Here is a 23,565-nt window from a genome sequence, read left to right as displayed (position 1 = left end):
ACTCTGTAAGAAAAATTGAAATGAAACATTTAATTTAAGGTGATCTCGATGTTAATGTGTGTCTACCTGAGCAGCTGTGGTGCCCCCTGGGAGTTGTAGTTCTGGTGCTACAAGACCCCATTCTCCCCTAGGGGCTAAATTCCCTGGCTGGACTACATCTCCCATGAGGCACTGCAGGCTTCACTCTGGCTGAGCGACAGTGATGCATTGTGGAATTACCATGAACATGGTGCACTGTGGGAGATGTAGTCTGGCCACCGTGGGGAGATGTAGCCACCCCACAGGGAAGGAGGCGGGCTCGAGACACTGTGTCAGCTCAGGCGGATGCAATTCAATGTCAAAACAAGCTGGAACAAAATGTTTCCAAATTCAGAATTTTCTGGAACTTTTGTTCTGTACAAAATTTCAGTACTTTGACTTTGTATTCCAATTTGGGGCAGAAACAAATGATGAAATATCAGAATTGCCCAGATGACAGAAATTCCGGTTTTCACTCAGCTCTAGAGATGGAGCTGGGAATGAAGGCCAAGTCTCCAGACGACAAGTCTGGCATCCTTTCTGCTGGCCCATGCTCGATACATGACAGCCTCCTGCAAGGGGAAGGTGGTGTCCACTGGCACACACATGAGTTGCACAGAGTCCAGTGAAATCCTGGTTTTAAGTTCTGTCATGTTGGGCCTGACGCACAGCCCGCTGAAGTCAGCAGGCAGACTCCCACTGCCATCACTTTGAATCAGACCCTTTGTGCAGCAGGTCAAGCTGATTTAACTTTCACTAAAGTGACTGGGGAACCTGGAGGGAGAAACCTCCTCTGTGCACCTGGTGCAGCTAGTTCATGATTCAGCCCCAGACACTGTGCCCACTCTCACACCAGTGAGGCAGCTGTAGAATTCGAGTGCCAGACGCTGGATTGACACTTCGCCTGGCGCAGAATGTTATCTCTAACACACAGGCCTTCTGCCAATTTCACTGCCCATTTTTGCTTTATTAGTTGTCATCACAAGGATGCCTGTAAATGGAGTTGGATTTTCTCCATTCTGATTGTTGAACTCATGCTGAAGACACTGCTCTGGGAGGCTGAGCTGTCAATACGCCACAGCTGAGACTGAGATGCTGCAGTGGACCTAAGGATACCGATTAACCCAAACCAGAGAACTTCTGAATGTTCAGTGCTCCCGAAGTGCAGGGTGTTCGGAATCCAGGGGGTTGGTTCTGCCTGTTCTTCAGGAGCAAAATTCAGATTAAGATGCAAGTTTGACTTTGGAAACACACTTGTCCATGCACTGACATGTAGAGGTGTTTGGAGCAAGGGATCCAGTTATGATTGACTCACCCATTTGCACGTCTAATAACTGTGTCGTGGCCATTTCTTGAGACTTGCCATTCAAATGGAAATGAAAAAAAGACCAAGTGAGTTGTTAACTTCTGTGAGTAAATTATTTCTGGGAAAAAGGAAATATAAGATTATACATTTAAAATAAAGAAGTTGCTATTCTCCTTAGTCTGTATTCTTGTCCAGTCACATGGCACAGCTACCTTGTACCTCTGATTACATTTCATATGAAATTACAGCTGGAGTCGATTGCTCTTTCTTACCAAGATGACGGGCTTTGTACTCTGGGTACTGTTCTTACTGAAAACTAATTGCCTGTGTGGCGTGGGTATACCTTGTGACCGGTTGTCTGAAGGCCTAGTCAAATGTTAGAAGCAGCCACCGAGCCCCAGACGATATAAAAATGACATTTTTAATATCACACAATAACTTAAGGAACACCCTGAGAAAATGAAGTGTCTCTGCTGACATATCATTGCCACTGCAGCGTAAGCACGTCCTGGGGCCCTGGACGCGTAAAGGTGGAAAGGATTAGTTTGGGGGAAGACTTGGGTGATCACTTGGCCTTGAGGCCAGCCTGCAGATTTATCCAGATAGCAGCTCTGTGCAAAGCCTCCTCTCAGCTTCCCATAACGAAGTGCTGCGGTGTCTGCCCCAGGACTGGGTTTCTGCTGCCCCGGGACTACGAGCAATGCCAGCCCGCAGCCCTGCCTGCCACCAACTGCTGTCCCTGATTGTCCTCCTGTACAATTGCCCGTTCTGCCTGAGGGGCAGAGCTGGCCCTAACAGGCACCAATTGTGGGAGCTGACGGGTCGAAAAAAGAAAAGAGGCGCAAAAAGCTTTTTATCATGAAACGATGCAGCAAAATTGGCGGCTGTCGCTCTCTTGACAGTATATAATAACCCTCAGCAACCAGAGTTCACCCACAGGAAGTCCGTGCCATTAATTGCATGGGCAGGAAGGAGAGTGTTTCGTTACGGCACTCTGGGGGGCGCTAAGGAGGCCTGCTTCCCGGTCTGGGCTGTGCCACCGATTTCCTGATGATCAGTGCAGCACCGTGCCTGGCGGGGCGAGAAGGGTAACCAATTGGAATGCAAATATTATTCCCTTACTTTCTGAGCAGAGACTCCTGCAAAGATCCATTCATCTGATACCTATTCACCAGTCCCACTTCATCCCCCTCAGCATGCTGTCATGTTCAAATAGTTCCTGATTTCATTGTATATTCTGAGTTCATTCGTTAGGCTGCTGGTGTGCTGACACCACAGCCTATCATGCTGATCAATAGTGTCTCATGATGTCTGGTACTTCCCCATCGGCCTGTCTGTATCAATCCGTCGTCTCTTGTCTTCCATCAAAAGCTCTTCGGCTCAGGGACTGTCTCTTTGTTTGTACAGAGCCTCGCACATTTCAGTCCTGGTCCGAGACTGGGGCTCCTAGGCACAATGTAATACGTGTAATAATAATTCTTCAGTCCCTATACTCCTCTCTTACTTACGCCCATATGAGAAAGGCAGCTCCTAGAAACGCCTACTAAAAAGACTGGCAAGGCATTAACTGTGACTATGTTTTAGCCTGGGCCGGCAGCTGCTGGCAAGGGCTTGGGGCTTACATTGATCTACTGTACCACATGAAGGGGATCAGAGTCTCTCTTCCCAGCACTGTGTAAGCCACCTCCCGGCATTAATGGGTATTCAGAATATGATCATTAAAGATCCAGCAAATCTGAACTGCACTCTGCTAAAGCTTTGAACTCAATTCGGGTTGGTCGCAGCGATGTCCCAAGCGTGAGACTTACCATTTGATCTATGGCAAAGGTGCTTAAGCCTCTTATGAACTGGGTTAGTCATAAGTTAATCGTGTTCCATTTCATTTGATTTTATATCACACAGACACCTTCAACCAATGGTTTTCAGCAGCAAGGGCTTTTCCCTCATCTCCTCTTAGAAAGGTCTCTAGGATACAGCTACACTGGAATAAAAGATCCGCAGCGTGGCTTGGGCTCTTGGGGCTCGGGCTGCGGGGCTAAAAATTGATGTGTAGACATTCGGGCTGGAGCTCTGGGACCCTCCCCTCCTGTGGGGTCCCAGCCCGAGCCTAAACATCTACACAGCAATTTCACAGCTCGGCAGCTCGAGTCAGCCGACCCGGGCCAGCCGCGGGCGTTTACTCGCTGTATAGCCAAACCCTGAGTGCTTGCTCCTCGGAAGTCATTACCCACTGCTTCCTGCTTGTTCGAAAAGAAGCCAGATGACTGGATGCAACTGAGCAGGACTCAGGGTGGCCTATCTGCCTGCCCTGCAGCGGGGCAACATGTTGTCGGGCAGCCAGGATCTTCCCCGGGGGTGAGAATGAACACAGGCCTCTGATCCCCAGGGAAAGGCGGACACACGACCAATTACAAACACTAGACGGGAAAGATAAATGTGTGCACTTTCTGCTCTCGGAGCACCCCCTACTCTTTGTTTCCTGGAGTGGTGTCTGAACCAAAAGTGGTGTGGGTCTCCCTGGGGATGGGAAACAGGCATACAATGAGCTGAGCGAGGACAGTGGTGGTCTCCAGAAAGACGGGAGGTTATATCAATCAGAGCCTTTGGCCTAGGTTAGGTCCCAGTGAATGATACCACAAGTACATGGAACGTTATATTAACGGGGCTAGTATCCAGCGAGGAGGAGGAGGGTTGGCCTGGAGTCAGGTTTCCTGAGTTCTGTCCCAGCTTAGTCACCAATTTAGGCTCTGATTCAGGATTGTACTTAAGCATCTGAGAAATTTCACTTACTTCAATGGGGCTACGCATACATGCTGAAAATTAGACATGTGCTTAAGTAACTCCCAGAATTGGAGCCTCACTGCATGGCTTTTGTCCAGCTACTCAGCTAGTCTGTCCCTCAGTTCTCCCACTTGTACAATGGGGCTAATGTATCTTTTTTCCCTCTGACACGTTCTCTTGGTAGTTGTTCCTGATCTTCACTTTGCCAATTTTAAATCATTTAATTTGGTTCAATTCATTTCAGATTCCATTAAGTGTGAGGAAACTCCAGGCTCTGTTCTGCTTCGTTACCCATTTAAAAAAGGTTTCAGTGAGGTTCTGACCAACCTTCCTGGTTTTCCATTAATGGGAGGCCGTGGGGTAGGTAGGATGTAGCATCACTCTTAATGAAGAGTTGATTCTATAGCTGATATATTTAATCCTCCCTGGCTGAGATATAGAACAGGCCGGTGTGCAAATTGCCTGAAATATCAGTGTTCTGAATAATGAACGACTTGTTGTTGATGGAGGAATACCTTATTATTCAAATCTTATTAGTCACCTCTCATGTTTGCAGCAGCTGTAGACACTATTGATTAAATTGTTTTGATAGGTGAGATGAAAGCACAGAGGTTGGCAGGACGAGTCATTGATCTGTTACAATCCATTCTGGGCATTAACACATGCAGAGTATCCTACAAAAATCAATTTCTCCCAGCCTTGATTTAAATAGCAATGCCCTCTAAGGATCCTTCTGGGGCAGCTTTATTCTCAGCCTGTACTTCACTACTTAGTGAACTGATTAATAGCTTAGACACCCCTATTAGCCATGTGCCAACAGCAGTCAGACGAACCTATCTGCTCAGTTCAGGTTGCTAGTGTATTCACTTTTGTAAATCATAATACTTAGCACTTTACAGCTTCAAACCCCTCGGCAAACGCCCCGCTGTAAGGCAGGTAAGTATTATTCAGGTACTGCAACAGCCCATGCTGGGAAGCACGTTTAAAGCTGAATTCAGCACTAGTGTTACCAGTCAGCTTATGGAAAAGCTACCTTACACCCTTTGAAGAGAAAGCTTGAAGGAAATATGTATTGGTACGAGTCCCAATTGGGAGTGGCACTCTCTGGTCTCAAGCGGAGTGAAGAGCCGTTAGGTTTATGAAAGACCAGGGGAATGTGGAATTAAGCTGGGGACCCAAAGGCATTCCCAACTCAACAGTTCAGCATGGTCAGGATTCTGTTGTGTTTAGTGAACAATAACGTAAGTCACAGAAAATATATAACTGGGAAATGCTGAGAATTTGCTGGACATCTTGAGCTAGGGCCTGAGTAGATGTAGATGTTGGAGGTGGTTTCTCTGTCATCCACATTCACGCGCCCCTTAAAAGTATGTCATTGGCTTAAAATACCAAACCAATTTGATTGTAAATGATGACCTAGCTTCCCAAATCATTTTCTTCTCCTTTTCCTTTCATTTCTCTTCTCTGTGTTTCAGATTCTGCTTGGCCTTTGCCTAAACAGTTGTGTCCTGTATGGATTTCCCTAGATGTGCTCTTTTCAACTGCATCTATCATGCATCTCTGTGCCATCTCTCTTGATCGGTATGTAGCAATACGCAATCCAATTGAGCACAGCCGCTTCAATTCCCGCACCAAGGCTATTATGAAAATTGCTGCAGTTTGGACCATATCGATAGGTAAGCAATGTGGCTCACACTCCCACTGTGTCTTATTGAGTAACTAACTTAGTTACACCTCTTTTCAATTAGGATTTTTAAGAGGTTGCACATTTACCTGGGCTGCATGAGTAAATGTAATGAATGGGAAGTAGAAATCTTTTGTTCTGATTGGCTAGTGACCATACTAAGCAATGCTATCTGAGAACAGCACTGCTTTTGATGGTCAAGCATCACTGCACCATATACGTACCAGTATGCCAGTGAACACCATAAACAGACATAACATAAACAAAAGGGGCTATAAAACCCAAAGAAAGCAGATGAGGAAGGAAAAGGACATTAAAGAATCTGAAAGTAAAACCGCCCACTACAAAGAGAGGACCCCCTTCAGTAAAAGAAACCCCCTGATACAATAAGGAGGAAATAATAGCAAGGTGAGTGCCCAATGGCAGGAGTTCAGATTCCAAGTGGAGGGGGGTTAGTTTTGGGAAGAAATATTAAAATGTTTCAGTGTTTTGTAGGAAAGAGGAATTTGTGGCAAGAAGAATTGTAGGACGGTTTTCTCTGCTCTGCTATATTGTCTTGCTCATATAAACAGCTATTGGGGCAAGATTCCAAATGTGACTGGAAGTCCTTTCTCCCCTCCCCCTCCCCCCCGCCCACCCCACGTTACACCCATAATGTGCTTGTGTCTTTAAGCTGTGTGCTGCCTCAAAAATGTATACTGTATCTTGGTTCTTGAACTCCTCCAAGGTCTCACTTATCAGGTACCCCTCTACAATGAGCTGTCCTTCACTGGAATGAAGATGAAGACATACAGTGCTGTAGAGGCCACTTTGTAAGTGCTGGCCATGGATCTACAGATAATGATGTTGCGTGTTCGAATTTATAATTTATAATAATGATTCAAGGTTGTCAAATAACAGGCTCAAATGGAATTATTTAATCAAAGATTATCATTCAAAGATTACTACCACATTATACAGAAAGAAAATATACATTACCACTCTTTATGTAGGGTGAAGAGCTGGCCCATTTCCTTCTTCTGTAGTTGGTGGGATGCTGACAGTTTTCATTCACAGTCTAATTCCCCAAACCTCTTGCCTTTGATAGGGTGAGACACAAAGCAGTTCCTTTTTGAAGGGAAAAATTACTTCCTCGAGATGTGTACTGTTTTCAGTATCTTCTTTTACCTCGTTACTTATGGAATTTCTTTCTGGTGTCTGCCAGCTCCCTGTTCTCACTCAGTGGCTGTATGCCAGAGTCCTGCCACATCTTTCCAGTTGATTTTAGTACAGAGAAGCGTCTCACTTGCAGTTGTATGTAGAACATGAGCAGGATGCAGAAAAGCTCTAAATACATTATGTTGTCCTGTTGCTGCGAGGTGGGAAAAAGCACAAACAAGGGAATATTATTCAAAAAGAACTTGCCTATTGGAATCCTCAAGTGGATTTACACACTGCTGCAAGAATACATTGAGTTTTTCAATTCTCAAAATTTGAGGCCTGATCATGTCCTTGTATAGGTCAATGAAGTTTTCCCCCTCAGTAAGGACTAAGACAAAATTGAAAGAGAACTTCAGGATTTGAGCCAATGTTAGGATCCCAAAACTCAGTGTACTACAGACTTTCACATCAGGAATGTTATTTTGTGTTAGACCTTAAATCCAACTTCACACTCATTGCACTTATTGTCCTTTGTCCTGATCACACTGAATGATAATAGAAATGCAGTTTGAGTTTTCTTGTTTGTTACCTTACTTATTGGCGCCAACAGAGCTGTTTGAGAGAGTGAGCACGACCCCCAGCAGTGTGGGTTTGTGGGAATTCTCCCGGCGGCCCTGTTCTCCATTACGTCAAAGCTACTCAGATGTAGTGGACGCTGGCAGCCACAGGAGGCCAGTTGCGGCTCCCTGATCCTGTAGTGAAACAGCAGGCCTTCTTGCTGTGGAAGATCATCCAGCCTTTTGTTAGGTATGAGTTTTTCTGTTTCTCTAGCTTCACTAACCCGGCATATTAATAATAGCAACAAAACTACAAGTCACCCATTTGCTCTGTTCCAGTTAAGACTCAGTGCTGTTCTTCTTTATCCATCCCTCATTCCAGTTTCGGAAGAAGCTTGGTTAAACGGCTTGCCTTGCTGGCAATCTCTCAACCTGCCTGTTCGCGCGACACCACTTCAGGCTGGCATAAGGACAACTGAGGTCTCTTGCACTGAATGAGAACAAAGTAATTGGCACCTCCTGCACACATTCTGCATAGCAGGTAGCAGCTGCAACTTCTCTTTGGCATCCTGACATTATGTCTTAATGAGCCGCAGACCTCCACATGTCTTGTTGATGCAGTATTAATTGTGAACATCATGGTTTTTTACCATTTCAAGATGATCCCTTGCCAAGCAAAGCTTCTGTGGATTGAAAACGTAACAAATAACTAAAGAAAAACAAAACACAGTCGAGTGTGTAGTCAAATATGGCTGTGGTGTGACATGGACTATGTTAAAACAAGATCCGTCTCCGTGATTCACACACTATGTTATGCTTTAGGCTTTAGATCGGTATCCTGTTCATCTATGCAATAAAACATTCACCTTTAAAAAAGATTTCATACCCACATTTAACTGTCTTGGTGTTGCATCTTTTTTATCACTGAGATTTATTTATAGCAATATGAAAAATTACATCTAAAGGAACAGGTAAAAGTACATGTTTATCTCACCTTAAGCGACATTCCACTGTATTTTATAATGGTCTCCTCTTGAGGGCCTGAGCCTTCCATCCTTACTCATGCTGAGTAGAACTTTACTCTGCAAGTTGTTCCAATGAAGTCATCTTGTAGGCCTCTAGGTAGCACATCAAAGCCCTATTGATCTCAGTAGGATTAATCATGGAGTAGGGTCCTACTCGATCTGGGTAACACTGGCAGAATGGGGCCCCAAGGGTTAAAGGCAATTGTATTCTTTATTCAGAAGTTTTCCAGCTCATAAGACCAGGTTACACATAAAAGTAAAGGGCAGGCTAGTTGAACTTCATATATTTGCCCTTCATATTTTCACGTTTCATGCTTTTAGAGTAAGTTTGCGTTACTTGGATTTGCTTTGAATTTATGCCATGAAGTGTCTTTAATAACTTTCTCGGGAAGGAATTCTTTATGGTAGGGATGGCTGGATCATGGAAACAGCTCATATGGACGCTTCATGCCCTGCAGAGTCCTAGTTACTCCTCTGGGATGCTGCACACACATGAATCTGTTTTCATACTTGAGCCCTAAGTTAGCAAACAGAGCTGAGAACACGTTACAAGGAAAAATCTGGCAAAAATATGGCTAACGAGCAGGATGACAGATGGGAAGTCTAAATGTGTTACTGGGCCTTTACCCAACCCTTTTAATCAGGGTAGGCTGTTCCTGGATGTGGCTCATGATTTGGAGACAAGAGGGTCATTAACAAACACCAGAGCTGTCAGTATCAAAGCAAGGGCTAAACAGGTACATTTCACCTCGTCAAAAGCAGAAAATCTCCTGCACAATCCTGCCTAGAAATGCTCCTTCTGTGGGAGGCATTACCCTAGTATTACTGACAAAGTGAAGTGACTGCATATTAATGAAAGCTTGTACAGGGCGCTCGCACACACCCCAGATCTGGGGGAAAGCAGTACTGTTATGTCTGTCGTGAGAATGGCTATGGACAAGAAATATCTGTTTGACCCTCACTGTGGCCAAAAGTCTTTGCTCAGCTTCCCATGCCGGGTGAGAGCTGTTGTGTTAATTTAGATGGAATAAATGGGCCCAAGGTGTTTACATCACCCATTCGCTTTCCAACATTAAACGGTGTTAAATGAGGTTTGGCATGCAGAGAGCTCAGCCTGCTTAGTACCACGGCAAACACACCATTACAAATCCTTTCAACCTTTTATTACAGATACAGAAAAGAAGAAAATACTGTGAAAGCCTTTGAAATGTAAAGCATTGAATGAGGCTTTCCTTTACACACCACCCCTCATTTCCTTACCCTTTAACTGAAGAGAGCTCTGGCAAGGAACCCTCACTCCTTGTCCGACAGGCTCTTTGATGGTGATAGCTATCCTGTTGGGAGATGAGAAGAAGGTAGTTGAGATTGGCTGGAACTGTTGTTATTAAGTCTCCATTTCATCCCAGGTGGTGTTTGGGATTCAGCTTAACCTGGTAGGGGCCCCCCTCTCTGGCTCAGTCTGGTCAGGACATTTCTCAGGATCAGGCTGACAAGAAGGCCCAGGGTCCCAGGAGGAAGTGCCGGTGGCAGCCAGGATGGTGACGCTCACTCCAGTAGCCTCCGTCTCTTATTCCCTATTTTCCCCTCAAAGTCTCTTTCTGTAAGGGCCCCACAAGGGGGTGATAGGTGGAATAGCCCATCCCCTTGTTATTTTGTTCACCATTTAGGCCTACTTTCCTACACCCCAATTTTGGTTCACTGATTTCCAGACCCACATTTTCTTGTCCATCAAGCCTGATCTTAACATGGTCCTGGAGGCCTTTTTTGTTAAGACAAATTTAGTCTGTCTGTCTCCCTTTTGTGCCTTTTCCCATCAATATTTGTTATTATCGGTTAGTGTAACATCTCAGGAACTTTCACATACTTTTTACAGTTCAGCTCATAATTAGAGTAAATTTGTAGGCCCAATTAGTACATAATTGACACAAATCGGTGCATCTCCATTAAAGTCATTAGAGCTTCATCGATTTGCACCAGCTGAAAATGTGGCCTCAGACAGTTTCTTGTCTCCAATATTCTGTAATACTGACTGCTAATGGAGACCTTCATGGGACTTCTGCACATACAGGACTTGTTCCTCAGCTGCTGTAGCTGGGCATAGCTCCATTGTCTAACGTGAGGCTATGCAGACATATCCCAGCTTAAGATCTGGCCCAAAGATAGCAGAATATTTGAGTCAAGGACTGAAAAGCAGATACAGGTTCAGAATGTCATCCTAAAAGGAGCTCTGCTCTAATACACTGGCCAATTAAAAAAAAGACGTCACCCTCACCATGTCTTGATTGTTCATTAAATCCTGTCATAGACCCGCTCCTTAATGATAGCCACTTGTCTTCAGCTGATTGGCACCCAGTGACCCAGGAATTCTAACAAGACAGGAAACCTTGTGTCTGCAGAAAACCAAAGTAAGATGTAATTCATGAAAATAACAAACGCGGTGCACAGAAAAGAGGTGACAGTGACGTGAAAGGGGATTGATGTGCTCCTCAGCCTGAAATGATGGAGCTCTTCTTTGGGGCCCTAAGAGATCATGGAGGAGGCATTAGCACTGCCAGGTGTCTCTGACACTATGTTACTCTCCACTTTTGCTTGGGGAGTAGGGCTGGACTTGCGGTTGTCATACTGGAGTGGGACTCAGGAGATCAGGGTTCAATTCCTGCATTGGTTACAGATCCTTTGTGTGACCTTGCATAAGTGGTTTATTTCTGTGCCTTAGTTCCCTATCTGTGAAAAACAGATATTACCTTTCTCCCAGCCTTTGTCTCTCTTATCTGTTATTGCTCTGCTACAGTTAGGGTCAAGACAGGCTTTCTGTTTAAAGCTTGACTCTTCTAAGTGCTCTGAAGTCTGCACAGTTACTTAGATAGTCTTGAAAGTTTGTGCGCCTCTTGGAGGTGCAGGGTTTGGTCAGTGGTCCAAATTTGGGGCTGTTTCAACAGGGGGTTCCTGATATCTTGCCCCCCTCCCAGGAAAAACCCAGATTTCTGAAAAGTTGACCTTTTGGAAATGCATTTTTGCATACAGCTAGAGATCAAACCAGGGCTGAGATCACCAAACCAGGGTTTCAAAAGAATGAGAGTCACCCCAGCAGAGCGCATGCCACCCACTAGCCTTTGGGGGAAATCAGATTGCAATGTTATTTGAAGAAGAGTTTACTCCTCCGTAGGCACACTAGCAAGAATTTCTGGGGCTCATGGACCTCCTGGATTACACAGTGCATCTGCAGAGAGAGAGACCACACGTGTTGAAAAGCAGCTAAAATTCACAGTTGTGCAGCTCTGAGAGACTGTTCTGGTCATTGAATTTGAGTCCCACAGAGGCACTGTGAGTTCATATCCCACCCAGAGCAGAAATCTGAACGTCGACAAGGGAGGTGTGTTGCTCCAATCTACCTCTGTCCAAGGAGGTACTTTAGTTTGGAGAAATGGAGTCTGAGAACAGCAGACTATTCAGAAGGCACTGAAGGGATTTTTAAAAAGAAAATAAATTACACATGCCAATGCTAGCTGGAGTGGAGATGCTTGGTGGTGGAAGTCTGGAGAGGGGTTGGGGGTAGTGCAGGGAGAGGGAGAAGCGGGGATGGGTGGTAAGAGAGAGGTTTGGGGGGGCCAGCTGGGGGAATGGGGGACACAGGGCAGGGAGACATGAGGGTGAGCGATGAGGGGGCTGGGGGAAATAGGGGTAGAGGCACCAGTCAGCTCTATGTTCCCCTCCCACATATGTGCCATGATCTGGGGGGCCCCAGCTCATCTATGGGGGTTGAAATCCCCTACTCCTTGACCTCTCTTACTTGAGCTGGGACATGGCGGGGGGCTTGTCAATCTCCCTACCCCACCCCCAACCCACGTGTACAGGATCTGGGTGAGCAGTGCAGAATGGGCATGCTCGTGGCATATCGCAGGCTCTCCAGCTCTGGGGAGGGAGGACAGGAACATGCACTGACACTGAATGGTGCAGACTGCGGTTTCAGGCTGTGTTCATCTCCATCTCATTCAGCTGGGATTATCCCCACTTCGGCCCTCGCTGAGCGTGCTTTGGGGAAGGAGAGATGGGAGGGGGCCAAGCAGCACACAGAATACAGCTCCTTTTCAGAAACGTGTGATGGCTCTAAGAAGAGTCTTTGGGTTCTCTCGTCATGCCTGGGGGGATAGCTGGGTTTCAAGGCTGGGTCCAGTTGGAAACCTGGGTACACTGCCACATAGGCACATCCAGGACACGTCCCTGCCCTCCCTCCCCCGGCAACATGAGGTGGGGAGAAGTCTGGACAAAACAGTACTGTGGGGCCAGCTGGGAGGATGGCCAGACTGGGAGGGACAAGGCTGGTTGGAGGAGACAGGTATAGGGCCAGGATCAGTAGGCTGCTCCACTTCCATGCTAGCTACCACTGCTACAATGACCACTAGCTCCAACCAACACGTTTTCTTTCGGTTCAAAACTCGAGGAAATTAAATGGCAAAAAAACTTAGTTAGTGCTTATAGATTCCAAGGCCACAAGGGACCATTGTGATCATCTGGTTTGAGCTCCTGTATAGCACAGGACAGAGATCTGCCTCCAGATCATTATTCCTGGAACAGATCTTTTCAAAGAATACCCAATCCAAAATTGCTTTTGACTCAGTTGGGTTTTGTTGTCTGCTCACAGTGAGAGACTTTGTCACATTTTCAATGGTAGATGTATATCTGGGCATTTTTTACAAGACTATCTCTGGATCAAATAATAAAATATTTTACAAAGATGTGTTTGAGGTCACTTGTGCTGTTGTTTTATAAATTGAGACTATGCTGTGAGGAGTGCCTGCCCTCTGCGACCGCTACGGCATCAGCAACATTCAGAGAATTGAGCTGCTGGCTTGAGAACACCTTAAAAGATGACAAGAAGCAGGCATTAAGACAACAACTGTAATTGAATTTGTTGTCCAAAGGGTCTTGCTCTGTCTCCCTTTCCTCCTGCTCTCCCTGTGCCAAAGAGAAGATGCAAAAATCTGAAAGCAGGGGCTGCAGGAAGACTATCCCACTGGTCTTTCCACTGTGTGCCGCTCTGAAATGAGACTTCCCACTCAGAGGCCATTTGGCTAATGATGCATTGAGCACCCCAGTAGTGGGTTGGTTGGAAATTGTGTGACCTGTTGCATGCCAGTCAGCTCCAGGAAAGGAAAAGGCTGCCTTGAAGTCTACTATATAATAGTTATTTTTTTGCATTGCTATAGTGCCTTTGGGCCCCAGTCACAGACCCAGCACCCCATTGTGCTAAGCACTGTATAAACACAGAACAAAAAGATGGACCCTCCCTTGAAGAGCTACAAAGGGTTCTTAGTAAACTTGTACATTTTGCCAGATTTGGGGAGAATGCTGTGTTACGAGTGTACCTTTAGGAAAGTTGCTGTCAAGTAGGTCAGACTGGGGTCATTGGAGTTAGCTGGAAAAGGCTCCACAGAATTAAGACCATCCCTTTGTAAGCTCAGCACATTGAATCAGACCGACTATCCTTCAGTAAGGATGGCCGCTGATTCTACTCTGGATCATAGGTGAAAGGCTCAGAAGAAGGTTCTGTGGCTATTGTCTGACAGACCAACTGACTGGGGAGTGAAAGAATTGAGCTGTCATAAGCATAACCAGCTGTAGACCTCTCTCATCTTGGCTAGTTTGGGACTCAACATCATTACATTCCTGGTAGTAAGCTGTGCTTTCCTTCTCCAATAGTGTCTCTCTTTAGTTGTTATCCAGTGAATACCGTAATGCAAACAGTTAAAGTACATTAAGTCACACGAGTCATTTGAAAATCAGTATAATTTATAAAGCACTTGCAGGGGGAAGTAATCTGCTCCTGGTCTATACATGCAGCAGATTGGCTCCCTCTGCACTAGGTAGCCTGCCAAGGGGTGGAGTCAGGGCCCTGCCCAGCTGTGCAGGTTGGGGAGTAGCAACTTCCTATGGCTTCTCTCCTCTGTCTGTGATGGGCAAGGCAGGGAGACGACTCAGGACAAGTCCCAGTCTTGCCCTCATAAGTTCTGTTCCTGTGGTCACAGCTCAGCTAAGTAACACACGGTTTCCATATGTGTTCTGCTGGCCATGCCATGGATGGGGGGAGAGAAAGGCAGCCAAAGACAGCCCTCAGATTGCAAAGATGGGTGATGGAGAGGATGGCTGCGGTCAGGAGAAAGGGAGGAAGGTGAAATAGAGGAGAAGGAGGATGTCACTTAGCCACTCCCAGAAGATGAGTCCTGAGTAAGGAGCAGATTTTAGAGGTGGCCCCTGACTGTGCTACAGAACAGGCGTTGCAAGAGTGGCCCATCTAGGTGCCCTCGAAAATATACCTCTGGCCCTCATCCTGATCTCAGTCCTTGGGTTGTGAATAAGGAATAGCTCCAGTCAAGCACTGGTACACAAAGACTGAATGAGATCAGAATTGTGCCTGACAATGCAGGGCTAGCTGGTCTAACCAGCATCCAAGAGCTGGATGTTTCTCCCAAGGAGACAACCGAGTAGCTCAGATGGTACCACAGGCTGGAGGGAGGACTGTTTGGGGATGAAGACTCTTACAGCCCAAAAGAGGTTATCTGTGAATAATGGGGCAATGTGTGGGATACAGGGTGTTTCTTATCTTAACTGAACGGTTTCACCCACTCCCTAATAGAAACCTGCTGTCCTGTCACTCCGTAACACACTCCTAGAGACTAGCCAAGTGCACTCCCGTATCAGAGATCTGATGGCGAGCGTTCTCCTGCCCACTCGCATCCACAGCATCCGTGAGTCAAAGGATCTACCTCTGCTACACAGTAAAAGTGCTGCAGTACTGGGGCTTGAGACAGACGGGGAGAGAGGAGCACCCCTGTAAAACCTCGAAACCAGGACAGCAAGGTTTGATTAAAGCAAGGAATTTATGTGGAAATATTTGCATATTTTAGTCAACTTCTAAAGATCTCTTTGCTGTCAGTCTTTGGAAAGCTCCAATGTTCTCCATGCTGCAGTTGTCGTGTTCATTGTGCTTTTCTAACCTTTCTTCTTCAAGGTCAGTGAATAAGTGCCCTCCTAGAAATTGGAATCTGTCATAATCCCAAGCTTTCTGAATCATCCGCCATCTCTGACCACTGCGGAGTATCAAGAGAGCGCATGTGAAATGGATTTAGAACCGGCTAACGGACAGATTTCAAAAAGTTGTTGTCCATGAGGAATCATCCTCAAATGGGGGTGTTTCTAGTGGGATTCTGCAGGGATCAGTACTAGGCCTGACGCTATTCAACATTTTCAGCAGTAATCTGGAACGAAATATGAAATAAAATGTTCGGATGAAACAGAAACTGGCGGAGTTGTGGTAAACAATGATGAGGACAGAGCAGTCAGTCAGAGCAGTCTGGATCGCTTGGCAAGCAGGGCCCACTCATACACGGTGTGTTTTAATATAGCCCCGTGCAAAGTTCTACATCTAGGAACAAAGAACTCAGGCCATCCCTCAGAATGAGGGACTGTATCCTGGAAAGCAGGGACTCTGGGATGGATGATGGGGTCATAGTGGACTGAACATGAGTTCCCAGGGTGATGCTGGGGGTGGATTGTATACAGAGGGGAATAGGGAGTCACAGCAGGGAGGTGATTTTACCTCTATTCATGGCACTGGTGAGACCGATCCTGGAACACTGAGTCCAGGTCTGGTGCCCACATCTGAAAAAGGATGTTGAAAAACTGAAGAGCGAGCAGAAAAGAATCACAAAAGTGATTCGAGGGCTGGAGAAGATGCCTGACAGTGAGAGACTTAAAGAGCTTAATCTGATTAACCTATCGAAAGGAAGACTGAGAGGTGATGTAAAGTGCGTCGGTATCTTCCTGGGGAGAAGATGCCGGGTACTAAAGGGCTCTTTAGTCTAGCAGAGAAAGGCAGAACACGAACACGTGGCTGGAAGCTGAAGCCAGAGAATTTCAAATTACAAACTGGGAACAAATGTTTAACAATGGTGGTGATTAACCATTGGAACAAACTCCCCAGGGACGTGGTGGCCTCTCCATCTCTTGATACTTTCAGATGAAGACAGGCTCCCTTTCTGGAAGACATGTTTTAATCAGACACTAAGCTCAGTACAGGGGTAAGCAGGTGACATTTAATGGCCTGTGTTACACAGGTGGTCAGACTAGATGAGATAATGGTCCCTTCTGGCTTTAAAATCTGACTCACTTCTGACCCTGGACATCTCAAGCTCTGAAATCAAGTGTGACACTGGCACCAGTTCCTAAGTCATTTCCTTTCCCCTCCTCAGAACAGAGATTTTTCCTTTCCCTGCCGTCAAATGGTTCCTGCAACAACAGGTTTTGCTGCATCACAGAATTAAATATTCACCTTTTATTAAGAAATAGGACTCTGATCAGATGCATCCAGAGTAGAATATACACGTCAGCCATCATAATTTAGGTATGTTTCAGTTAATTTTCTTAGATGTGAAAGTTACAAACAGTGTTTTTAGAAGTGCAACAGGTCTGCCTGACCCATTCTGTTTGCCAAACAATCAGTCTTCAGGGGACCAGCATTTCCCAAGAAGAATTCTTTAAAACTTTTTTCACTTGCAGTTATCGATATGAAAATAGGACTGCAGTTGTTATTTTTCCACAGAGCTATCTGCTTTGACTTAAAATATAAATACAGGATATAAATATATTCCTGATTCATGGCAGTGTGACTGAGAAGGGACTTGGGTTCCATAATATACAAAAGCATTGCCTATTTATGCGCTCATAATGACACCCTGAATGTTCATCTAATCACTGTGGGCTAAATCCAACCCTGGTGGAACTCCACTGAACTCGGTGAAGTTGCACCATGCTTGAATTTGGCCCCTTGTTATTTTCTGAATACAGTGGGCTTGTTTCTTACTAACAACTTGTAGCAAAAAATCTATTCGGACATGCACTATCCCAGTTTTATTCCGATATAACTCCATTGATTTCATTTGGATTACTCACGTGTGGAAGGGCTGCCCAGTAATTGTTAAGCAACTGAACCAAGAAGCTAAGAAGTTGTTTTTTAGTAGCAGGGTGTTAAATGGACTTGAGAGGATTAAGGTTGTCATAGTTAAGTTGAGAGAGGAGGCGATTAAATTGGCGAAGACATGAGATGATGAGAGCCTGGATGTGCACTTTGGCAGTCTGCAGAGAGAGAGAGAGAGAGAGCTGGATCATGGAGATGTAGCTCAGGACAATGAAGAACAAGCGTTAGGTATGTGAAGCATTTATAGGTGTCGTTGCTTTTCAGCAGAAATTCCCTCACAGTTCTCAGATGTATTCTTCGGGATCCTGGAAGTCACTTAGCAAAGGCAGGAAAAGAACACCATGCTTAATAACACATTTAGATTTCTGCTTTTAGATAAAGATTTTGGACTTCTAAACATGACACACACAAGACAAAGGATATGTAATTTATATACAAAGGTCTTGGTATTGCAAAGTGTTCCCCCCTTGATTATAATCACCCAGTAAGATGATACTGTACAGTATAAACCTAGGGTGAGCTCGCTGGTGATCTAAACACTTAACTAGGAGCAGCAGGGTGTGGCTTAGCAGCCACGAGCAGAAGGCTTCAGCACATATTTAATCAATTATTGATCTTTTCAGTGTTCCCTGAGATTATTCAGCACTTGCAACCCCTCCCTGCTTGGTATCGGCCGCGCACTTTATAAGTGTACTCTCTATGCCATTATCAAAATCGAAATCATTGATGGGTGCGGAGAGCAAGGGAAACCCCCTTGGCAAATAGGGGGATTCCTGTAATTTTGTCAGCAGACCCAGCAGTTGGGGAAGTTGGAAGATGCACCCTAGTAAAATTTAATTTATTCATTTAACGTGAACGAAGCCAAAAGCTTTAGTTGTGTGCCTCTGACTTCAGCTCAGAGACTGGCCCATTCACAACCGCCCCTCTCCTTCCCCCCTTCGCTGGCACCAGGAGGCTGCGGTTACCTCCGCCCTTACTGTTCTCACCGTGCATACAGCCTGTACACAGCAGTAGCCTGTTGCATTCTGGGTCCCACGGACAGGAATCAGACAGACACTATTTGACGCATACCTCCTTGTTAGACTTCGCAATTGCTTCACTCTCAGGCCTCGGACAAGACTGCCTGTGGAGTGACTGCCAGGCATACGCTGCAGAGAGCCCAGAGAGACACAGCTTACAGAGACCCCCTGCCCTCCCCTAACAAATACAGATGAGAAGCTTGATCCTGAGAGGTGCTGAGCACCCACGGCTACCACTGAGGTCAGCTCCTTCCAGGATGAGACCAGAAAATAGCATGTGCTTCCCCCAGAGCGCTAGGAAGAACGGGGCTGGTTTTCTCTCTCAGTCATTGCACTGTTGGTTCACGGTTTGGCCACACAGGCCTGCCGGCTGTGCTTCAGAAATTCAGAGTGTCTGCCCTACACTTGTGATCGCAACGTCTTCCCCAAACCTGGGTGCCAGCCCACGTATAGCAAAGCTCATTGATGTCGTAAATAGCCACCTTGTCTACAGCCACGACAGCGTCTGCGGGTCGGAATTAACGTGAGACATAAGAGCCCGGGAACGGAGTTACACTGAAACCCTGGGGAGGTGATTCGTTGCAGGGCATCGGCGTGGAGTCCAGTATGCCTGCACCATGTGCCAAGAAGCAGGTCTTTGTCACTGGGGCCGTGCTGCCACCCAGTGGGCATGAGCGTTACAACAGGTGTTCTTGTTCCTCCTGGGGATACTGAAGTGAGCTGTAGCTCACGAAAGCTTATCCTCAAATAAATGTGTTAGTCTCTAAGGTGCCACAAGTCCTCCTTTTCTTTTTGTGGATGCAGACTAACACGGCTGCTACTCTGAAACGTGACTTCTCTTTGGAACAGCTCTAGGCACTGGGTGAAATGCGGTGTGTGTGAGACACGAATCATTTACACGCTCTCCAGAGTCCTTGTATGCTTTAGTAACAGTCTGCTTTCACTCTCTCTTTTCTAGGGATATCCCTGCCCATCCCAGTCATAGGATTGCAGGATGACTCCAGGGTGTTTGTGAATGCGAGCTGCGTTCTGAATGATGAGAACTTTGTCCTTATTGGGTCCTTTGTGGCATTCTTTATCCCGCTCATCATCATGGTGATCTCATACTGCCTGACGGTCCAGGTGCTGCAGAAGCAAGCGACAGTGTTCATGTACGGCGAGGTGCCCAAGCAGCGAAGGAGCAGCATGAACTGCCTCAAAAAAGAAAACAACACAGAGAACATCTCGATGCTCCAGAACCACGAGGCGGCCTCCCACTTGAACTCTCCCGTAAATAAGGAAGCTGTGCTCTTTCGGAAAGGGACCATGCAGTCTATCAACAACGAGCGCAGAGCCTCCAAGGTCCTGGGCATCGTCTTCTTTTTGTTTCTTATCCTATGGTGTCCATTTTTCATCACTAACATCATGTCCGTTCTTTGCAAGGAAGCCTGTGATGAGAGCCTCCTGGGTGAACTCATGGATGTGTTTGTTTGGGTTGGTTACATTTGTTCTGGGATTAACCCCCTGGTGTACACGCTCTTCAATAAAACCTATCGCAGGGCTTTTGCCAACTACATCTGCTGCCAGTACAAGCCCAATAAAAAATCGACACTGCGACAAAACCAGTGTCTGAATGTCGCTTCCACAGCTTCGTACAGGAAAGACCTTACTTTAAATAGCTACCGAAACGGCAATGAACTCAACAGCATGGAGTTGGATGAAACGGAGGAGGGCTTAGAAATGCAACCGGGGACTTCAGAGCTGTCGATAAACAGCTGCAATGTTGTAAGCGAAAGGGTGAGCTGTGTGTAATCGAGTCACACTCGTGGCTCTGCAGCTGAAATATACCTGTGTAAAAACGTATGTGTCACTCAAAGAACAATGTAAATACTGCATCCTGAACAAAGCTTTTTTAAAAAAAATTCAGCTTTCCAGCCCAGTGCTTTAAATCATACATACACTGCAGTGAGGTTTAAGGTACTATATTTACTGTTGCTACTAGATCAAAAATATCTGGTATTTTGCTTACACCATGGACAAAATGCTGACATTTTCTTCCAGCGTATGAACAAAAATGCTGAATACTTACTCAGGTGGCATTTGCTGGAGTCCAGAGTGGCCCATTCATAGCTATAGATCAAGGAAAACTTTTTTAAGTTGACGGTAAATATATACTTTAAATCCTCGCCCATGTTATGTGCCATGCAACAGTGCAACACCAAATCTTACCAGCATCCTGGAAGGGATCCCTCAGCTAAAGCGTAGCAGTATTGCAATGGAACAGCTGGCTAACCAGACTGGTCGCATGGGGGTCGGGCTGGGTGACATAGTGGGGCAATGCCCCACCTTTCACACTGGAGTGCTGTTTTCAGTTCTGATTTCCCACTTCGATTCTGCAGTCCTGGCCTTTCAGGATCATTTGATCCTGGGATCCTGAAATCTTGTACTGGTTTAGAAAGGCAGCATTAAAACCACCAAACTCTCTTGACCCTTTCTTTGTAAACAGAATGTCTCTGGCTCTACCCTGAACCCTAAAAATAACCAGATGCAGAGCTAGCAGTGCGCCAGGCTCTGATCTGCTTTCTCATGCGTGTTGTCTGATGGACTCCAATGTGGTGGCTCACATGAGAAAGGTGAACGGAGTTTGGCTCAATGTCTGGCTCTGAAGCAACTGTTAGCTTCTGTTCAGAGCTTTTACGCCACACTAGTGCAGGGAGGGGTTGCAAGCAAAGTCTATTATTTATAGCGTCTAGATCAGCCTACTGTCCTTCGCTTGCTGCTGGGTCAGGTTGTTTGCTTTGAGTGGATTCATTGGACTCAGGTCATTTGCTTCACCTCAGGAAGCGGGCTTTGGTTTCATTAGAGCTCTCAGTTTCATCTTTCCTAGCTTCTTGCTCTCACCGGTCTCACATTTCCTTGCTCATTCACATGTTAGTTTTCTCGGCAGCCTGAGACTTGCAGTGTCCCAGTTCTGGAGACAGCATTGCTTTCTTCTGCACACCCTGCCACCGCAACCCAGACTTCGTGCTTGTGTTGGGAGGGCTGCTGTTTCCTTATGCCTTGGACTTTGAGCCTCCCCAAGGGCGAAAGAACCTTCCTAGCACCGTGAGCCCAGGTGCATCAGAGTAAGCAAGCCATTGCTTGTTCCATCCCAGGAATGGGCTAAGCGCACCAGCCCACTTGGTATAAACCAACAGTAAGCAACTGGCCCCAGGAGCTACGAGGAAGTAGGCGAGGAACCGTGACTCGGGTGAGGGCCTGGAGCACAGCGCTGCTTGGGGTGATGCAATTAATGCACCACCCCGTGCTCCGAACTCTGCATCATGCCAGAGCTAGCCTTTAGTGCAGGGGTGGGCAAACTATGGGCTGGATCCAGCCCCTCAGGGCTTTGGATCCGGCCCACAGGACTGTCACCACCCCACGCCACTCCCGGAAGTGGCTGGCACCACATCTCTGCGGCCCCTGGGGGATCGGGGCAGAGGGCTCTGCGCACTGCTCTCACCTGCAGTCGCCACCCCCTGCAGCTCCCATTGGCCGGGAATGGGGAACCGCAGCCAATGGGAGCTTCAGGGGAGGTACCCACAGGCAAGGTCAGCGCCCGGAGCCCTCTGTCTCTCCCCCGCCTCCCCGGGGGCGCAGGGACGTGGTGCCGGCTGCTTCCGGGAGCGGTGCAGGGCCAGGGCAGGCAGGGCAGGCCCCCTTCCTGCTCACCACACCCCCTCCCACACTCCCTCCTGCACCCCAACCCCCTGCCCCAGCCCTACATTCGTGGCCCTGCATGCAATTTCCCCACCCAGAAGTGGTCCTTGGGCCAAAAAGTTTGCCCACCCCTGCTTTAGCGGCTTATACCTTCATTAACTAATTAACAAACGTAACAACATCCCTGTAAAGTAGGTGCCTTTGGCGTGACCGGCAGTCTCTGCTTATGAAAAGCCCGAGAATAGCAAGGTTGATGCATGTCAAGGATGAGTTGCATTTGACTAATGTTTTACTATAGCTTGTCAGATTCATAGGCACCAACTGGAACCACAAAGGAAGTGCAGAATGGAGCAGTTGCTTTAGTGAAGGGGTTACACTGTTGAATTGCACTTGACCGCAGTTATTGCAGTGTGGCCCTTACAGGGTTCCACAGCTTGATCCACCTCGACATTACTCCAGTTTGGCTCTGGTGCAATCCCACCGAAGTCCCTGGGCCTGATTCTCCGCCCATTCGTGTCACTGTAGATCTGCAGTTCTTCCACCGCCATCAGCGGAGTGACATTGGCATCGGACCAGAGTGCCACGGTGGTGACTCTAGCTCATGCTCTGCAGGAAGGCAGCATGCAGCATGTATTCTGCAGCTACACAGACACTGGCCTGACTGTTCAGTATGTCTCGCTCGCTCATGCGTCCATTTGTATTTCTACAAGGGCACGGTAGCTGGTAGAAGAGGGACTGGACAATGGCACCACTTCCCTCCTCAGGTGGCTGCCCTTTTCTCTAGCTCAGGTTTGAAATACTGCAAGGCCTGGAGGAGATCAGAACTGGTTTTTTTTCCTTTTGTTGAGTATTTTTGCAGGGCGAATTCACAGCACATCTTTTCCAAAAATAAATCTCTCTCTCTAGATTTTTTAAAAAGCAACCACAGACTTTAAAAGTACTAGCAATAAGTTGAATGATACTAGCTTATAGCACATGTATAAACAGTTCATATGTCATGGCATCCTAGTATTTAGCAGAGGCCACATGCAGGGATCATTCTTGATTAGGAACCTTCCATCCTGTTGATGCAAGTACAGTAGTTATGATACAAAGGGAACCTCCTGTATTTCGATGTAAATACTGAGAAGTGAACATAGACGCTACACTACTTTTATAAATGTTTAAAAAAAGAGCCTTTCACCCTGAGACTTGTACCGCCGGTGACCATTGCTACTTAGCTGAAACATTTGGATGTATATTACCTGTTCAGATGAACGTACGAGAGGACAGCCTTATGACCCCCACATTCGCTCCCTGCCAGCAGATGGGAACATTTCTGTGAATGCTTGAATGCTGTCACCTCCCGACTTCTTTCTGGTCATTCACCCCAAGGGTTTTGTG

At 46.6% G+C, this 23,565-nt stretch overlaps 1 protein-coding gene across 10 annotated transcripts in view; it reads left to right on the top strand.

Moving 5' to 3' along the window:
• Positions 1 to 23,565, top strand: part of HTR2C (5-hydroxytryptamine receptor 2C) — a 443,634-nt gene extending 420,069 nt beyond the window's left edge. For all 10 annotated transcript variants that reach the window (XM_074962795.1, XM_074962794.1, XM_074962796.1 and 7 more), the window contains 2 exons: positions 5,581 to 5,781; positions 19,463 to 23,565. In XM_074962795.1, the coding sequence (XP_074818896.1) occupies positions 5,581 to 5,781; positions 19,463 to 20,295 (1,034 nt within the window). In that variant the 3' untranslated portion in view covers positions 20,296 to 23,565. The remainder of the gene's footprint in view (positions 1 to 5,580; positions 5,782 to 19,462) is intronic.

Source organism: Natator depressus, chromosome 9 (assembly GCF_965152275.1).
Source record: "Natator depressus isolate rNatDep1 chromosome 9, rNatDep2.hap1, whole genome shotgun sequence".
Lineage (NCBI taxonomy): Eukaryota > Metazoa > Chordata > Testudines > Cheloniidae > Natator > Natator depressus.
The sequence above is the reverse complement of the archived record's forward strand: the minus strand, read 5'-3'. Positions and strand labels throughout refer to the sequence as shown.